This window comes from Sapajus apella, unplaced genomic scaffold (genome assembly GCF_009761245.1).
Source record: "Sapajus apella isolate SASKATOON/1434 unplaced genomic scaffold, GSC_monkey_1.0 scaffold20, whole genome shotgun sequence".
NCBI classification, from domain to species: Eukaryota; Metazoa; Chordata; class Mammalia; order Primates; family Cebidae; genus Sapajus; species Sapajus apella.
Window position 1 is genome coordinate 2,908,015 of NW_022436960.1, and position 19,615 is coordinate 2,927,629.

Consider the following 19,615-nt stretch of genomic DNA (forward strand, 5'->3'; position numbering starts at 1 on the left):
AGCCACATCCGCCTCTGCCCTAAACTGGCTCAGCTCCTGCGTCAAGTGGTCGGTCTGACACTAAGTCCCAGCACCGCCCCTTGGGCGCCTATGACACACAGGCCCTAGTGGGAGACACACAGACCCAGCCTCATGATCCCCTGGAGATGGACATTATGTGTTCTCGTTTCACAGAAGGCGAAACTGAGGCCCTAGGAGCTAGGCAGCTTGCCGGAAGTCACACGGCAATGAAAGACAAGGGCAGGTCCCTGTCCTGTGATTGGGCCACGCGTGCAGTCACTCATGGAAGGCCCACTCTGTGCCGGGGCCAGGCACCAGCAGGGAGTGGGAAGCCCAGCCTGCGCCATGTGCTTCACTGCAAATGCAGGTGTGGGGCCTCGGCGGGGCAGGGGGCTCTGTGCGGAAAGGGGCTGAGGGTGAGGGCAGCTTCCCCAAAGACACCATCCAAGCGAGCCCCAAGGGAGTGAGGGAGCCTAGGGGAAGGGACGGGTGGGCGCAAAGGCCCTGGGGCATCATCAGCCTCCTGGGTGGGAGGGATGGGGTGGGCTCCATAGGTCACAGGAGCTCCCCACTCAGAGCAGGTGGAGAAAGGGCAAAGGCAAGAGGTGTGACAAGGGGGAGGCTGCAGCAGCCACGTGGGGCAGAGGGTGGGGACTGCCCATCTCCCGCGCCAGCCTCAGCCCCCACCGCCCTGCTCAGGCCAGTGGCAGTCTCCACTTTTGCCGGTGACCAAACTCACCAGGCATGGGGTAACTCTTTTCACCAAAGGAGCCATCTTGAGCCTGAAAGTAGAAATACATAGAAGGTGCTCCCACTATGGGTCATGGGGACACTGCCCCACATGGGCCAGGGGATCTAACTCACTCTGTCCTCAGGGGCACAGTAGGGGGACACTAAGGCCATGCACTCAGCAACCCCAGTGCTCAGCTCCAGCTTCCCCACTCACAGACAAGCACACAGTAGGTGCTGCAGCTCCGATGCCTGCCGTGTGTGTGGCAGGCTCTGCAGTGACTGTGGGGCAGGAGGGCTCAGCCCTCAGAAGCCCCACCTCGGGGCCTTTGCACAGCTCTTCCCTCTGTCTGGGATACTCCCACAGAGCCCAGAGATCCCAAGGACCCCCTGGACACACTGACATACAGGTCTTCACCTACCAGCCCCAGGCCAGCTTTAGCCCCCTCCCAGGACACCCCACAGACTTGGCCTTCTCTGACCCTCACTTTGAGCCTGCAGGCTGGCTCTTCCAATGCCCACTTTACAGATGTGGAACTGAACCTGGGAGGGGAGTGGTGCCTCGCCTCACCTCAGCTACAGTGACAGTGGAGCAGGGACAGAACTGGGGGAGAGGGAGCCCAGTGCCCACCTCCTCCTGGGTCTCCCACTGCTCTGGACCATGGGCAGTCTCCTCACAGCCTCTGCCTTTCTCCACTGACTCCCTTGCCAGGGACACCCTCTTCACCAAATTGAGGTCTGCCACCTCCAGGAAGCCTTCTAAGGTACCAGTGGGCCCCACCCTCACCTGTTGGCAGATCCCTGGGCTCCTGGAGTGGCCCCTCAGTTACAATTCTGGTGGGGGTTCCTTCTCATCAGCCTGTGCAGGTTCCTGGGGAGCCAGGCCTCCTCCCAGCCCAGCTTGTCCAGGCTCCTTAAGGGTCCCTTGCTTCTCCATGTGGCTCCTTCACCAGACGGGCACACCTGCATGGGCAGCATGCACACTGGCAGGGCAAGAGGCCGCCCAAGAGGCCACCCAAGGGGCTCAGGGCTTAGGCCAACCAGGGGCCCAGCTGGCCACACTCCTGGGGAGCACAACGAGCTGGGGCCTGTGAGGCTGGTGGGGTGCAGAGCTCCAGCAGAGTCCCTGAGGGCAGACCAAAGACCCAGCCCACCCCCGCCTCAGGACTCCCCTGCTGGTACCCGCAGAGCGGTCAAGCGAGCTTGACCCCATCTCAAGCTCGCACAGCTCTCTCTGTCTCCAGAGCCCCAGCAGGCCTGGGAGGAGGGAGGTGAGAAGAGGCTGCTAACGCACGCTTGTTGCTGAAGTAACTTAAGAAATAGCAAAACATACATTTATTGAGCATCACCGGCTGCCTGCCAGGCAATTTCATTAGTGTAGCCCTCACACTCCTGACACAAACAGACTTTTGTCCCCACTTTGCAGATGAGGAAACGGGCTCAGAGGGTGGTGCCCAGGACCCACAGCCAACCTCTGTGCTCATCCCTCTCATCCACCCCTGAGGAGGAGGGGCGCTCCAGAGTCCAGCTGGCATCGGGACAGTTCCGTGACAAAAAGCTCAGTGCCAGATCTTCACGTCCCCTCCCCAGGAGCAGGTGGCGAGGACGGAGGGCAGCACGGGGTGGTAGGTGGTGCCGACACAGGCCTGCGTGTGCCCCTGCAGCGTGCATGCCCGGCTGGCTGTGCGGAAGCTGTACATCAGGACCCGGCCATCGGCGCTGCCCGTCACCAGCAGGTCACCACCTGGGGAACACTCGCAGCCCACTGAGTAGCCCTCCACCTGCAGAGAGGGACACAGCGGGTGAGCAGGCCACACCTGCTCCTGGGGCTGCCTGTCAAGTAGGGGTGAGGACACCCACTCTACAGCTGAGCAGGCTGAAGCTGTGAGCTGACGGAGCAGAGCTGGGCTTCGCACCTCATGTCCCTGAGGACGAAGCCCAAGTCCCACCCATGAGGCTGCAGAGCCCTGGTGCAGGCCCACGTCACAAGGCCAGTTCCGCAGATCCAGCTGGACCAGCTGCAGCCCAGCTGAGGGAGTCTGGCCTCAGCGACAGACACCGAGCCTCTGGCCCCCTCCACCCCAGTAAGGCTGGCCTCAATGCAGAAAGAGAAGGATGCAGAAATGACAGCCGTGACATTCCGCCCTGCTCCTGCCCCCACCTCTGTGGCCAACTACTGCTTCTTGCCCAGTACCTGGGCCTGGGGTGAGGACCAGATGTGGCTCAGGGACTTGAAGAGACAGCAGGCCACATGGTATGTGCTCACGCAGGACACAGAAAGCAGGATCCGCCCAGACCAAGGCTCCATGCAGCCCCAGGCCCATGTCCACGACTGGCAGGCAGCTTGGGGCTGGGGCTCAGCATTCGCCTGGGGGACAAGGACAGAAGTACCTTGTGCCCTTCATAGCGCCGCCGTCTGCTCATCCGGTAGGGCCACACAGTGGAGAAAAGGGCCAGGTAGTTGCCATTGGTCTGTGCCAGGAACACGGGTTCCCTCGGGTGCAAGGCGAGGCTGGGGCAGGTGAATCTCTCCTGAGAACGGCAGGGCCACAAATAGGTCAGAGAAGACATCCCCACCCAGCACTCTGCTCCGGCACCTGGGGCCTGCTCCCAGACCCTAGCTAGGTGTCTACATGGGTTTTCTACTGCTGCCCTCACAAATCACCACAAGCTTGGTAGCTCAAGACACACACATTTTGCATCACACAGTCCTGCGGGTCAGAAGTCTGAAAGACGCCTCGCTGGGCTGAACTCAAGGTGCTGGCAGGGCTGCACTCCTGTCTGGAGACTGGAGGGGAATCCAGCTTCCTCCCCATTTCCCAGCTTCTACAACCTGCCTGCATCCCTGTGGCAGGCAGGAAAATGCCCCCCAAAATATACCCACGTTCTAATTCCTGAGACCTGTGAATGTTACCTTACAGGGTCAAAACCAAGGGTCTCTGCAGCCATAATTAAGGACTCTGGGATAAAATGATGATCTATACTACACACTAAATGCAGTCATGTGCAGCCTTATAGAAAAGAAGCCAAGGCCAGGCACGGTGGCTCACGCCTGTATCCCAGCAATTTGGGATGCTGAGGCAGGAGGATCTCTTGAGCCCATGCGTTTGAGACCAGCCTGGGCAACACGGCAAAATCTCATCTCTACAAAAAAAGAAAGAAAGTAACAAAGGGAAGGTGCAGAGATGTGACACACAGTGGAGGTGGCGTGAAGATGCTGGCTCTGAGGCCTGGAGAAATGCAGCCACAAGCCAGGAACACCAGCTGTTGCCAGAAGCCCGAAGAGGCTGGGACGGAGTCTCCCCTCAACCCTCCAGACAGGGCACACCCTGCCAACACCTCGATTTCGGCCCAATCCTACTTAACACTGATTAAGAACTTTGGGCCTCCAGAACTGTGAGAGAATAAGTTTGTGTTCTTTCCACCACCAAGTTTGTGTAATTTATCACACAAGGATGGAAAAGGAATCTATATGGCCATCTCCCCACCTCCACGGTGAGCCCCCAGGGACAGCCCAGCCCAGTCCAGGGGCCCACCCAGCAAATATGCACGGTAAGTGAGGAGGGAAGGGGCCAAACGAGAAGAGAAGTACACAAGCCTCAAAACACAAGTGGTACGCGATCTCACCACTTCACTGACATGGTCCCACAGAAAGCACCCGAAAACCGTCCCCTCGAGCTGGCTTTACATTGTTCTAACCAATGTCCCTAGGCCACACTCTCTAAGTGAGCCCAAACTCAGAGGGCAAAGTGGGGAGCAGCAGGAAGGACAGCTGCAGGCTGATATGCCCATCACAGGCACAGAGGCTGGCGTGGCCAGATAATGAGCTCCTGGTGTGACGGTGCTGGGCAAGCACCTGCTCCCTCGGCAGACAGGGTGGAGTGCAACTACAGGAGGGTCAGTAGTTCAGGCACAAGCCACCTTCATCTGCCTCACTTCCCCTGGGCTCCTGGAGGCAGGTCACCCTCAGAGGCCAGATGCGCCCCACCAGCTCCCTTCCAGGGCCTGTCCTGACCAGTGGGTTGCACTGGGACACCCTGCAGTGAGGTCTAGAAACAGGTTTGCTCAGGGCCGCTTAGAACCCGTTGAGAACAAGGAAAAGGCAGGGAGGAAAAGAAGGTGTACACGGGATATGTATTTCATGTACACCCACATATACACACATGACATAGCTTTAAATTCAGAGAGTCATCACGGGCTAGTTGAAATCTCAAAAGATGGTGGTAGTGGTGGTGGTGGTGGCGGTGGGGATGGTGATGGTATAATAGAGATGGTGGTGGTCACAGTCATGGTGGTGGTGATGGTGGTGGTGATGGTGGTGGTGGTAGAGATGCTGGTGACGGTGCCGACATAGTGTGGTGTTGGTGGTATCGATAAGAGACGGTAGTGGTGACAGAGGTGGGGTGGTATAATGACAGCAGTGATGGTGGTGGTGGTGATAGATGCTGGTGACGGTGGTGTGATGCAGCTGGTGGTAGTGACAGAGATGATGGTGGTGACAGAGACAGTGTGGTGACGATGGTGGTGTAGCAATACAGATGCCAGTGACAGTGAGGGTGGTGGAGATGGCAGAGGCGACGATGGTGATGGTGGTGGTGAGAGAGTGGTGGTGGTGACAGTGATGATGACAGCGGTGGTGCTGGGGACAAAGAGGGTGGTCGTGGTGATGGCAGTGATGACGATAATGGTAATGGTGGTGGGGATACAGATGCTGATGCTGACGGTGGTAGTGCTGGTAATAACGGTGGCGGCAGTGACAGTGGCGGTGCGGTGGTGCTGGTGAGGGTGGCGGTGCTGGTGAGGGTGGCGGTGCTGGTGAGGGTGGTGCTGGTGAGGGTGGCGGTGCTGGTGAGGGTGGTGGTGCTGGTGAGGGTGGTGCTGGTGAGGGTGGTGGTGCTGGTGAGGGTGGTGCTGGTGAGGGTGGTGCTGGTGAGGGTGGTGGTGCTGGTGAGGGTGGTGCTGGTGAGGGTGGTGGTGCTGGTGAGAGTGGTGGTGCTGGTGATGACAGCAGTGGTGGGAATAGAGTGATGCTGATGGTAGCACTGGTGGCGGTGATGGTGGCGATGACACGGTGGTGGTAGTGATGATGACAGTGGTGATGGTAATGACAGTTAAAGCTGGATGGAGCACTCCCTGTGCCTGGCACTGTGCTATACCCTTTACAAAAATTCTCTCTCTCTTAATTCTCAAAACTGTTTTTTTCATAAGGAAAGTAAGAATCAAACAGGCTAAATAGCAGGCCCAGGGCTCTCTGCCTGATAAGGTCCTAGTGAATCCCGAACCTTAATGCAGGTATTCTAACTGTGGGGCCCCTGTTCTGAACTCCTGGGCTCCACCACTTGCCAATGCCACTGAGGATCAGAAACCCCTTCTGAGTGGCTGATTGTGGCAGTGGAAGGGTGGGGTTTCTCAGGTTGCACGGCTGTGTTCCCCACTGATCTGGACTGATCTGCCCCCAGACCCTTACCTTGGTGGAGTAGCTGTGCTGGCATAAGAAGAGCATAGAGGAGGTTGCATCTGGAAGCCCACAGATAGCTCTCCATGTGTGTGTGAGGCTGAGCCCTGCCTCTGCTACCCCTATCCTGAATGTATCAGTCAAGTAAGTCCCCTCCTACAGAAGGGGCCTGGGACCTCAGACAGATCAAAACTACACGGATACACCCTGTGGCTGAAACTGACAGCAATGACAAATGAGATTTCTTACATGGAAAATCTGATTGGAGATTTTGGCAGAGGCCCGGAAATCCCAGGCAATAATGGTGCGGTCAGCCGAGTCCCGGGTGGAAGCATCCGTGCTGCTCAGGAACTCGGAGCCTTCCCGGAGGAACAGGATGTCTAAGGTCTGCTGAATGGTGGCCTTGTAGCTTCTCATCACCTGCAAGAGTGGACATCGGTCATGCTGGCAGGCCTGGGAGCACAGGACATGTGTCTGCCCAGGGAAGGCCAAGGACCCAGGGGACTGCGGGGCAGCTTTAGTGAAGTCTATGCTGGGCCACACACAACCAGGCTGAGCAGCCCAAGTCATATGTGGAATCATAGACCCTCCTGCCCCATGCCCAGGCCAGTGTCTGTCAACTTCTCAGCCCTGCTGCTCTATTGCCACATGAGTCTAGAGAGGCATTCCTACCGCCCCTTGAGAGCAGCAGGATCCCAAGAAAAGCACTAAGCGAAGGGCCCTTGACTTGCCAAGGGCACCTTGAGAGCATATTGACATCCATCAACACTGGGGTCATGTTTTGAGTGGGACTTGCTTCTGAAGACGTCACATAATTCACAGCTCGCCAAGTCCCAGACTGTTGTCCCTGGAGGAGCCCCGGTAATGCAGGAGCAAGTGTGCTTGGGGACCATAAAGCCAGAATCACAGGACATATTTTAGCTTGAACGACCCTTTGTATTGTTTTAGCATCATCACTGACACTTCACAGTCTCCTGTCTCATAAACTAACTTTATTATCAAGCAGTTGTTTTGCTTTCATAGAGGATTTTTTCACATTCAGCCTCTGCTCTCAAATGTCCAGCTCTGGTGGGGGTGTGGAGAATGGTCCCAATACCAGGACTAGCAAGTAGCTCCACTTAACAAACCCACAGAGGACAGGACTTTAATTACAACATGGAAATAAACGGCTGGGCACCCACATGCAGCAAGGTCTCAAATCCGTCACAGGGCCCAGCCGGTCCCTTTACCAGTTCCTGGGGTGCCACCATGTGGCTGCAGCATAAACAGTTCAGTCCTGGGCCCCGCCAGCTCAAACGTGAACCATCTTGACTTTTTAATTGGAGTTCATACCTTTCAAATTTTGGAGACATATTTTCTATCATCCTCCTTAAAATGTATACACGTCAAATTCACATTAACTGTAGAACTCCATAATTTCAGTTTACGTAAGAGGAGGAGGAGGAGGTTGAGACCCATTCTCCGGATGAGGTTCACTGAGCCCCAGGAAGAGGCAGAGATTGGCTCAAGGTCACATGGCCAGGGCACAGTGGAGCCTCTTCTGACTCCCATGGCTTCCCTGGGGCCGGCAGTTCATTCTCCTGCTGGCCAATTCCTGCTTCTGTAATTCTTGTGGGCAACAGATGACTCTTCCAAAGCAACCCTCTGCTAGGGAGATTTCAGAGCGGGCCCCCTGAAACCTAAAGAATGATCCAGGAGTGGGAAAAACAGTCCTCTGGATGCAGGACAGAGAGACCAGCTGCCTCACGGCAAGGCTGCCAGCCTTCCTCCTCACACTGCATTCAGCATGCCTGCGCCTGCTCTAACCTCCCACATGGCCTCGATACCACAGCCCCCACCAGCCTCAACACCTCGATCCCTAAGAGGCTGACCCAGGGAAAGGATGAGGAAGATGATGGCCCTCCCTGCCACTCACTGAGTGCCTATGAGGTGCCAGCTCCTGGCTGGGAGGCTCACGTAAGTTATCTCGCAACAAGCCCCAGAGGTAGCTTCTATCAGTGGGCATGTAGACTCAGAGAGAGAACTTGCCCAGGGGCTGATAACCACCTGCATGCCCTGCCAACACACCACCTGCCTCCCAAGACAAACTTTTTGAGAACCAAAACCATTGTTCGGTACATTTTCTGAGAATGGATGGAAATAGCCCAATTCATTAGGGTGTCATAAGAGTGAATGTCCAGGAAACCAGCCGTGTTACAGGTGATCCCCACCAACAATGCAGCTGTAAGCGGAAGGTCGGCCTTTGAAGTGATAGCCCCCGAACATGATTTACTCGCCTTCACAACTGCTCGTGCCCCAGCAAAGAGCAGAGGAGCCATTTATATGTCTAGCTGGTAGGTTTTATGGCAACCTTAATTACACCAACAGCTGGCGTGGGACGGTGCTACCAGGGCCTAACGAGCCGGATCCAAAAGGGAGGCTCACTCAAGGCTCTTCTGGCAACTGCGGGCCCCTGGTGGAGAAGTAGGGACGTGGTCTTGGGGAAAATGGAAGATCGATCATGGTACATGCAGGGGTATGTCCCTGCAATCTGCCCACCACTCGGCCCACAGCACACCTGGGTGACTCTGGGCTGCTGCCAACTCGTCCAGAGCAGCCTTGGGTTCCTGCCACTTCCAGAGTGCATGGGGTTGGGGGTGCTCGCTCAGCTCCAATCTTGGCCCACTGCTGATTTACTGAGTGCCTGAGGAGGACTCATTCCCTCCCTGGCTTAGCTTTTGAGTCATCAGCACAAGGGGCCTGAATGGACAACGACCTCACCTCTGAACCTCTAAGTACTACTGGTCCTCAGAAAGAAGGACTGGCGGACGGACCCAGCTATACCTCACCCTATGCTGCCAGTCCTTTGCACCCAGACCTGAAGGACAGGAGGCGGGGAGGCGCTGCTCTGGGCTCACATGCAACCCTGTGCTCCCTTTGATGTCCACCTCGGCCACCTGCCTACGCCATAGGTCTGTGAGCTCCTGACACAGACGCTCTGCTGCCCACATTTCTGGGTCACTGTTGGCTAGCAGTAAGATGTGTTGAATTATGCTGGATAAGTGAGTGCATAAACGAATGAGTGAATAAACAAAAGGTCGACTACCTTAAAAGTAGCAATCCAGTGTCCTCTGGCTCCCAACAACATCCTGGCACTCAGGGCTGAGGCAACGCACAAAAGCCTTTGCCATTGGCTCTACCAGGACCCCTGGGGGAGATGACATTCACTCACAGGTCCTTCCCAAGGCCCTGAGTGAGCCAGCCCCTGTCCTGCCCCTCAGACACAGAGACAATGGAAAGCTGCTCCAAGACCTTGGTGGGAGGTGGGAGCACAGCAGGACTGTGCTCCGGGCTGCAGTCTCACAGGTGCCCAGAGGCAGGTGAGGCCTGGATGAGCAGGGGTCAGATGCCACGTGGGAGGGCCCAAGCCCTTAGGCAGACACTTCGGGGACCTGAGCCTGGCAGCCTATTACTGGCTGCATAATTTTGGGCAAGTAACTTCCCTCTCTGTTCTTCAGTCTCCACGCCTGTAAAGTGGGGTAACAACAAGACCTCCAGCTGAGGAAGTAAGGGTGACATTCCCCAACTAAATGCCCAGCACACCTGAGCCTGCTGTCGTAAACCTCCTCCCCACCTAGCTAGAGCGAGAGTCCCCAGGATGGAGCTGTGAGTTCTTGGGCAACTCCCAAAAGTAAATGTGTTGTCTTCTTCGAGTGCCAAGATGCAAGGCAAAGTGGAGGGGTGGCACAGGGCCCACTGCTTTGGTTTAAACTCGCAACAGCAGAAGTCGCCAATCACATAGGATGGTGGCTATCAAAACAACTGACATTTACATTAAACAAAGGAAACTATAACTATGAGAAGAAAACATGATTGAATTTCTCCACAACCTGGGACTAGGGGAAACTTTCCCAGCTATGACTCCAACACCAGAAGCAGTAAGAGAAAAGCTGAATAAATTGGACTATATAAAAACAATAATAACTGTTTTAAAAACACTTTGGGGTGGCAAAAAGCAGCAAGTAAGGAAATAAATAATAAATAAGTAAAGTAAAAAAGACAAGTAGGAGAAATATTTGCAACTTCTATTACAGGCAAAAGTTGCTATCTGTAATACATAGATGGTCCCTAAAAATAGATGAAAAAGATTAATAGCTCTACAGAAAAATGAGCAAGATAAGTAAGCAGAGCTCAGAGAAAAGGAAATGGTCCTTCTGCTTTGCTCATAACAAAAGCAATGCAAATGTCAATCACATAGAGATACCATTACTTGCGTATCAAATTAACAAAATCCAAAAGTTTTGCAGCACCCTTGTTAGGTGGCTCTGGGGGTGGTAGGTATCGACATATGGCTGCCAGAAATGCAAATGGCACAAGCCCTGTGCAGAAAGGATTTAGACAACTTTGAACAAAATAACGTATGTATCGTTACTCAGCAATATGCATGACCCAGCAACCCCACTTCTAAGAAACAATCCTAAACTTACACCAGCAAAATCCCAAAGAGATATAAGCACAATGCCACTGAAAGCAGCATTATTTGTAAAAATAAAAAACAGGGAACAACCCAATGTTCATCGAGAAAGGACTGGCTGAATAAACGTTAGTACATTAACACTCTGGACCACTATGCAGCTGTAAAAAAAGAATGAGGAACTTATCCTGCTATGGAGTGATCGCCAGGACACCCTGTTCGGTGAAAAAAATGCAAAGTGGGAGAAAAAAATTGTGTAAAGTAAGTAGAAGAGGTGATAGGAACATATGTGTGTTTGCTTCCACTAAGAAGCAGTGAGAAGATAAACTAGGAACTAAAATAAGTAAATAAATAAGATTGCCTTACGAGGAAGGGAGGGGAAAATAATGGGAGAGACAGGGTTAAAGGTAGAACATGGATGATTTCTCTAAATGTACCTTGTTTTGTAGATTTCTCTCTAGAACAGGGGTTACAAATTTTTTCTGTAAAGAGCCAGTCAGTAAATATTTTAGGTTTTGTAGGCCGTATATAGTCATTGTTATATACAATTCTCTGTGTGTGTGTGTGTATGTGTGTGTGTGTGTTAGAGCTGATTAAAAATGTAAAAACCATTCTTTGCTCAAAGACCATAAAAAACAGGTCACAGGCCAGATCAGGCCCATCAACTGTAGTATGCCAATCCTACCTCTGGATCCATGTACACATTTTATTTAATTATGCAAGAAAATTAACTTAAAAAGCAATCTCTATAATGTAAAAGCAAAATTAACCATGTATTGACTTGGTAGCTTAAATGCACAAATAAGATTTCTTTTAAAAGACCTGAAACACAGTAATTTAATGGTAAATCCTTAATTGAATATACGTTATTAATAGAAAACCAGCAATACGGTGGTAAATCCTAATTAGATACACATCATGAACAAAGAGAACTGCAAGAAATCTTAAAGTGTTTTCAGTCATTTCACTGTTAGTGTCAATATATATAAAAGAAATGTGTTAAAGCAGATGGAAATGTAAAATTTTTAGCATAAAAGATTTAAAAAATATAAAAACAAAAAAGTAAAGAAAATTCTGTAATCCTAAATTCGAATTGGAAAAATCAGTATAAACAACAATATATTTTGTCTTAACAACAAAAATAGTTCCCAGATCTGTCCACAGAAGGACTGTGGAAACAATCGGCAAACTCAGCACTTGGATTATGGTCCCTAAACCCAGCTAAACTGACCAGAAGTGACGCAGATAACAGACCAAGACATTCAAAGTTATCATAACTCTATAACACGTGCTTAAGAAGGTAGAGGAGAGGCTGACCATGGTAAGCTGAGATATGGAAGAGTTTATACATATATATGTATAAAAACATATAGATATATATAAAGAATATATATATGGTCTTTGGATGTATGATTATATATAATGTATATAAATATTATATATTATATATTGATATATAATACATATATATTATAGAAATATATTTATATATTACATATCAATATATAATTTATATACACATATAGTCTTTGGAGTCTTTGGATCATATGATCCAAAGAATACACACACACACACACACACACACACACACACACACAGACCATATGTATATATAGACTATATATATATGATACAAAGACTATATAATATGATCCAAAGAATATATATATGTATACATATTCATACACACACATACATAGACTATATATATATATGATTATATATGATACAAAGACTATATATATAGATATAGAGATAGTCTTCCATATCTCTACTTACCATGTTTAGTCTCTTCTCTACCTTCTTAAACATGTGTTATGGAGTTATAATAACTTTTAATGAATCATATATACATCCATAATCCAAATCACACTTCTAGAGTTGAACTATACAATGTTTGAGATGAAAAATACATAAGATAGGATTAACAGCAAATGAGACACTGCAAAAGAAACCATTAATAAACTAGAAGACATAGCAATTAAAATTATACATGTACCAGATAGAAAAAAAAATACTAAATTTTAAAATGAACAAATCTAATGTAAACTCAAAATGGAGTAAACCCACTATGCCTCTCTCTCTCTCTTTCCCCTATAAATAACAACAACAAAAAAAACTCTGGACAAAATTTTAAAAGCAACTACCTGAAGACTTTGAAAAGTCAATGAGAGCAGTAAGGCAGTACATAGTGGGCATGGACGGCAAAAATTCTAAAATAAATCCATCATTCTGGCCAAATGACCAATCTGAAGAAAAAATGAACAGATCTTTGGGAAATCTACGGGAAAATATCAAAAGCTTAAATATTTTTGTCAACAGAGCTCTTAATGGAGAAGATAAAGACAGCAGTACCCAAAAGAAAGAATATTTAAGGAAATATTGAGTAAACTGTTCCCAAATTTGGTTAAAGGCACAAATTTACAAAGTCAAGAGGCTCTGCAACCACAAAGAGGATAAATTAAAAAGAAGAAACACAATACAAACCAAGCTCTGCAGATCCCAATCAAATTGCTAAAAACCTCAAAGAAAAAATCTTGACAGTGCCCCAGAAAAAAATGAAGAATTACCAGAGGAGAGCAATTTGAAATACCACACATTTTTCATCAGAAACTATGAAGACCAGAAGACAGTGGAACATACTGAAAGTAGTTAGTGTCAATCTAGAATTTTATAGACAGCAAAAATGTCTTTCAGGAATAAAGATAAAATGAAGGCATTTACAAATGAAGAAGAACTAAGTGAATTTGCCATAAACAGACCTAATCTATCTAAAACAAATGCTAAAGGAAGTTCCTCAGGTTGATAGGAGCTAATGCCAGAGGAAAACCTGGAGCTTCAGGAAATGAAGAACAGCAACAAAAAATGGTAAATGATTAGGTAAACATAAAAAATCATTTTTCTTCACTTAAGTTATATGAAACATGTATGACTCTTGAAAACAAAAATTATAGCATTGTCTAGGAAGGGGATCTTCAATGCATGCAGATGTACGCCATTAACAATTTTAACATACAGGGTAGAGGGTAAAAACACTTATCTGGTTAGAAGAATAATACGTTTTGTTTGTTTGCTTGTTTGTTGTTTGTTTGAGATGGAGCTCACTCTGTCGCCCAGGCTGGAGTGCAGTGGTGCAATTTCAGCTCACTGCAAACTCTTGCTCCTAGATCCAAGTGATTCTCCTGCGTCAGCCCCTCAAGCAGCTGGGACTACAGGAGTGTGCCACCATGCCCGGCTAGTTTTTGTATTTTCAGTAGAGACAGGGTTTCACTACACTGGCCAGGCTGCTCTTGAACTCTTGCCCTCAGGTGATCCGCCTGCCTCAGCCTCCTAAAGTGCTCAGATTACAGGTATGAGCCACCACACCTGGCCTAGAAGGATCATGTTTTACTTGAAGTGGTAAAATATTAACAATAGGTAGAACAGTGAAAAATTAGGCACGTATATTGTAGTCCTCACAGCAACAATTTAAAGGTATGATACAAAAAGATATAGCCAAAAAGCTAATAGATAAAATAATATAATAAAAAAATGTTTAATCCAAAGAAGGCAGGAAAAGAGGAAATAATAAAGAGAGGAGACATGTCAGGTGCAGTGGCTTATTATGCCTCTGGTCTCAGCCACCTGGGAAGCTGAAGTGGGAGGACTGCCTGAGCCCAGGAGGCCAAGGTTCCTGCAAGCTGTGATCACACAACTGCACTTCAGCCTGGGTGACAGAGCAAGATCCCATCTCATAAAAAAATAATAATAAAAAAATGGTAAGCCAAATTCAACCCCAGCAGTAATTACATTAAATATAAATTGTCTAAAATCTCCAGCTAAAAGACAGATTGTCCAATTGGCTTTCAAATTAAAATTTTAAAAGATCCAACTGTATCTAGTTTACACGAAAGCCACCTTTTTTTTTTATTGCATTTTAGGTTTTGGGGTACATGTGAAGAACATGCAAGATTGTTGCATAGATACACACATGGCAGTGTGATTTGCTGCCTTCCTCCCCTTCACTTATATCTGGCATTTCTCCCCATGGAAAGCCACCTTAAATATAATAAAATACATAGCTTACAGGTAAAAGGGTAAAAAAATATACCATATTAAAAATAACCAAATGAAGACTGGAGTGACCATATGAATAGCAGGCAAAGTAGACTTCAGAACAAGGAAAGCTGCCAGGAATAAAAGGAATACAATGAAAAGATTAAAATGTCAATTTATCTAGTAGACATAACAACCTGAAATATGTACATACCTAATAACAGATTTTCAAAATACATGAAGCAAAAACTCACAGAATTGAAAAGAGAAACCATACAAATCCACAATTTTACCTGGAGATATTAACACTCCTTTCTTTACAATAAATAACACGAATATTGATCAGTGTATTAATGTGAGGAAACTACACAAACCAGGAAAGGAATCATCAAAAGAGAAAAAGCAAAAAAAAATGCCAAGTTTCACAAAGGGCTAGGAATCATTCATATTCCCATCAGTCAGAGGGGGAAAACCTTGAAATGCACAGGGCACTGGATAGAGTATTCACAAGAGTATCGCCTCAGAAATGAGGCAAAATTAGCCCTAAAGGCTGTTTTGGTTCCACCAAACAAAGCCTAACAGCAAGCCTCAGAAATATCAAAACATTATCAAGCAACACAACTACATCCAAAAAATCTCTCAAAATATGCAAAGGAACAACAAAATATTGAGTACCTAACCAGTAAAATTCACAATGTCTGGCATCCAATCAAAAGTTACCAGACCTGGAAAGAGGTAGGAAAATACTTCCCATAATGGAAAGAAAAAAAACCATCTGTCAGTAGAAACAGAACCATGAGTGACACAAATGATAGAATAAATAGAAAAGAGGCCAGGTGTGGTAGCTTATGTCTATAATCCCAGAACTTTGGGAGGCTGAGGCAGGCGGATCACCCGAGGTCAGGAGTTCAAGACCAGCCTGGCAAACATGGTGAAACCCCATCTCTACTAAAAATACAAAAAAATTAGCTGGGTGTGGTGGCATGCCCCTGTAATCCCAGCTACTCAGGAGCCTGAGCCAGGAGAATTGCTTGAACCCAGGAGGCGGAGGTTGCAGTGAGCCAAGATTAGGCCACTGCACTCTATCCTGGGTGACAGAGTGAGACTCAGTCTCAAAAATCATAATAATAATAAATAGAAAAGAACAATAAATCAGTTAGAACTATATATTGTATGATCAAGAAGGTAGAGAACAGTATGAGAATGTTAAGGATAACACACACAAAAGACATTTTTTAAAAACCCAAATCAAACATGTAGAAGTGAAATAAAATAATGCCTGCTATTAATAGATTAGAAATTACATAAAATATGATTACTAAATTTGAAGACATATGGAAGAACAGAAGATCAGTGAGCTATGGAATAAATCCAAAAAACCTGAATATGAATGGAAGTGAAACAGGGGGATGAGGGGTGGGGTTTTGAGGACAAACAAAATTGAAAAACTATGAACAAAAATTTTCCAAATTTGATTAAAACTATAAACCTGGCTAGGCACAGTGGTTCATGCCTGTAATCCCAGCACTTTGGGAGGCTGAGGCAGGTGGATCACAAGGTCAGGATTTGAGACCAGCCTGGTGACACAGTGAAACCCCAACTCAACTAAAAATACAAAAAATTAGCTGGATGTGGTGGTGTGCACCTGTAATCAAGCGAGCTACTCAGGAGGCTGAGGCAGGAGAGTCGCATGAACTCAGGAGGTGGAGGTTGCAGTGAGCCAAGATTGTGACATTGCACTCCGGCCCAGGTGACAGTGCAAGACTCCGTTCAAAAAAACAAAAACAAAGCAAAACAAAAACTGTCAACCCACAGATAAAGGAAGCAGAGAGAAAATTACACCAAGATCCATCATTTAAATTGCTTAAAGCCAATTTAAGAGAAAAATCTTAAAAAGCAGACAGAGAAAAGATACATTACATACAGAAAAACAAAGATAAGAAATACAGCAGACTTCTCATTGGAAACAGAGCAAGCTAGTGACAATAGAGTGTTTAAAGTACTGGAGGAAAAAATATATTACCAACCCAAAATTCTTTACCTAGCATAAATATTTTTAGACAAAAGACAAAATAAAAACTTTTTTGGGCAAATAAAAACTGAAATAATTTATCACTAGCAGACCAAAAATACATGAAATGTTAAAGGAAGTCCTTAAGGCACAAAGAAACTGATACAATTTTACACACAAAAATGAAAAGCAATGGAAATAGTAAATATGTAGGAAAGTAGATGATACTCTTTTGTTATTAAAATATTTTTGAAATGATTGGCTAGTCCCAGCATGAATAGTAACAATGTATTATGGAGACTGTAAGAGTGACAACTGTACGCCAATAACAGCACAAAGGCTCTGAGGGGAGAAAGTGAAAACCTGGATATCGCTATAAGGCTCTTACAGAAAAAGAGGTATAATATGACTTGAAGGCAGATAATCATTTAAAAAAAACAAACCCCACAACACAGAGCCACAGATGATAAAGTAACAAAAAAGATTAAGATGAAATCATAAAAATTCTGAATTGATCCAAGAGAAAGAAAAAGGTTGGGGGAAAAGAGATGGAACAAATAAAAAAAAAATAGCAAAGTGGCAGATTTAAACCCAACCGTATTAATAATCAGAAGAAATTACAGCAGGACAAATACCCTAGTTCAAAGCAAGAGATTGTTAGAAAGGTTTAAAATACAGAAGTAAGATCCAGCTATATGCTGCCTCAAAGAAACCCACTTTAAATATAAAGACACAAATAGGTTAAAAGTAAAAAAGATATGCTAACAATAATCAAAGTAAGCCAGGAATGTCTATATTAATATTGAAGTAGATTGCAAAGTAAAGAATAAAGGGATAAAGAGCATCTTTTCAAAGCTGGGCACAGTGGCTCACACCTGTAATCCTACCACATTGGGAGGTCAAGGCAGGAGAATCAGTTGAGCTCAGAAATTTGAGACCAGCCTGGGCAACATAGTGAGACCCTGTTTCCAAAAAAAAAAAAAAAAAAAAGAGGGTCTTTTCACAATGATGAAAGAATCAATTCACTAGGAGAACATAATAATCCTAATTGTGTATGCACCTAGTAACAACTTCAAAATAAATGCAGGAAAACGAACAACTAAAAAAGGAAGTAGACAAATCCACTCTTATAGACACAAATCGCGAGCCTTGTCTCAGTGCATTCCTGCTGCTATGATAAAATACCTTAGACTGGGTAATTTATAAGTAATAGAAATTTACTTCTCCCATTTCTGGAAGCTGGGAAGTCCAAGATTGAGGTGCCGGCAGATTCAGTGTCTGGTGAGGGCTTGCACTTTCTTGCTGTATCCTCACATGGCAGAAGAGATGGAAGAGCAAAAAGGGCCCACCTCATTCCCTCCAATCCTTTCATAAAGGCATTAACTACACTAACAAAGGTGGAGCCCTCATGACCCAATCACCCCTTTAAATGCTGCACCCCATAATATCATTTCTTTGGGGTTTAAGTTCCAACATATAAATTCTGGAGGGATACATACATTCAAAGTACAGCACAGCTGCTCTTATAGAATAGACAGAAAAATCAGAAAGGATATAGAAAATTTAAATAACACTATTAACCAACTTGATGTAACTGACATTTATAGAACACTGCACCCAACAACAGCAGAACACACATTCTTTTCAGTGCCCACAGAACATTTACCAAGATAGACCATATTTTAAAACATCAAACAAATCTAAATAAATTTAAAAGAATTCAAATATACAATGTAAGTACTGTGACCACAATGGAATTGAATTAGAAATAAGTAACAAAGAGGCATCTGAGAAGTTCCCAAGTGTTTGGAACTATTGAGCACACTTCTAAATAAATCATGGATCAGGAAAAAACCAAAAAGGAAATTAGAAAGTATTTTGAACTGAATAAAGATGAAAGTGCAGTATGTCAACAGGTTGTGCAGTGCTGCTGAAACACCCAGAGAAATATCAATAGTATTGAACATCAATATTAGAAAAGAAAAAAGGTCTCAAAACCATGGCCTCAACTTCCACTTTAAGAAACTAGAAAAAGAAAATAAAACGAAATTCAAGGTTTTTGTGAAAGAAAGGGAATAAGATAGGAAAAGAAATCAATGACTTCCATAAAAAGAAAGGAAACAGAGTGAAAGACAATGAAACCAAAATCTGATACTTGATCAATAAAATTTATAAACCTCTAGCTAGACTGATCAGGGCAAAAAAGAGAAGACATAAATCACCAATATCAGCACTGAGAGAAATGAGGTGATTCACTACAAATTATACAGATTTTTTAAAATAACGTTATAATACAATTTATGCCAAAAAATTGGACAACTTTGATGAACAAATTTCTTGAAAGACACAAGGTACCAAAAGTCACTCAAAGATAAACAGGAAATCAGAATAGCCCTATATTTGCTAAGTAGATTTTATTTAAAATTTCAAATCTTCCCACAAGGAAAATTTCAGGCCAAGATGGCTTCATTAGTGAATGCTAGCAAACATTTAAGGAATAAATAATGTCAATTTTTACACAAACTCTTCCAGAAAACTGATGAGAAATGAACATTTCTCAATTCATTCTATGGGGCCAGAATTACCCTGATATCAAACCCAGACAAAGGTATTACAATAAAAAAAAGTTCAGATCGGCCGGGCGCGGTGGCTCAAGCCTGTAATCCCAGCACTTTCGGAGGCCGAGACGGGTGGATCACGAGGTCAAGAGATCGAGACCATCCTGGTCAACATGGTGAAACCCCGTCTCTACTAAAAATACAAAAATTAGCTGGGCATGGTGGCGCGTGCCTGTAATCCCAGCTACTCAGGAGGCTGAGGCAGGAGAATTGCCTGAACCCAGGAGGCGGAGGTTGCGGTGAGCCGAGATCGCGCCATTGCACTCTAGCCTGGGTAACAAGAGCGAAACTCCGTCTCAAAAAAAAAAAAAAAA

General features: G+C 46.1%; 1 protein-coding gene across 3 annotated transcripts in view; it reads right to left on the reverse strand.

The window, feature by feature from the left end:
* Nucleotides 1-2,039: 2,039 nt before the first annotated feature.
* The window catches only part of WDR25 (WD repeat domain 25), a 152,167-nt gene continuing 134,591 nt past the window's right edge, over nucleotides 2,040-19,615 (reverse strand). For 2 of the 3 annotated variants that reach the window (XM_032287398.1, XM_032287397.1), the window contains exons 5-7: nucleotides 6,434-6,604; nucleotides 3,121-3,261; nucleotides 2,042-2,510 (exon numbers count right to left, since the gene is read on the reverse strand). In XM_032287398.1, coding sequence (XP_032143289.1) covers nucleotides 2,289-2,510; nucleotides 3,121-3,261; nucleotides 6,434-6,604 — 534 coding nt within the window. In that variant the 3' untranslated portion in view covers nucleotides 2,042-2,288. Of the gene's footprint in view, nucleotides 2,511-3,120; nucleotides 3,262-6,433; nucleotides 6,605-19,615 lie in introns of all 3 variants that reach the window. The other variant, XM_032287399.1, reaches the window with a different exon arrangement.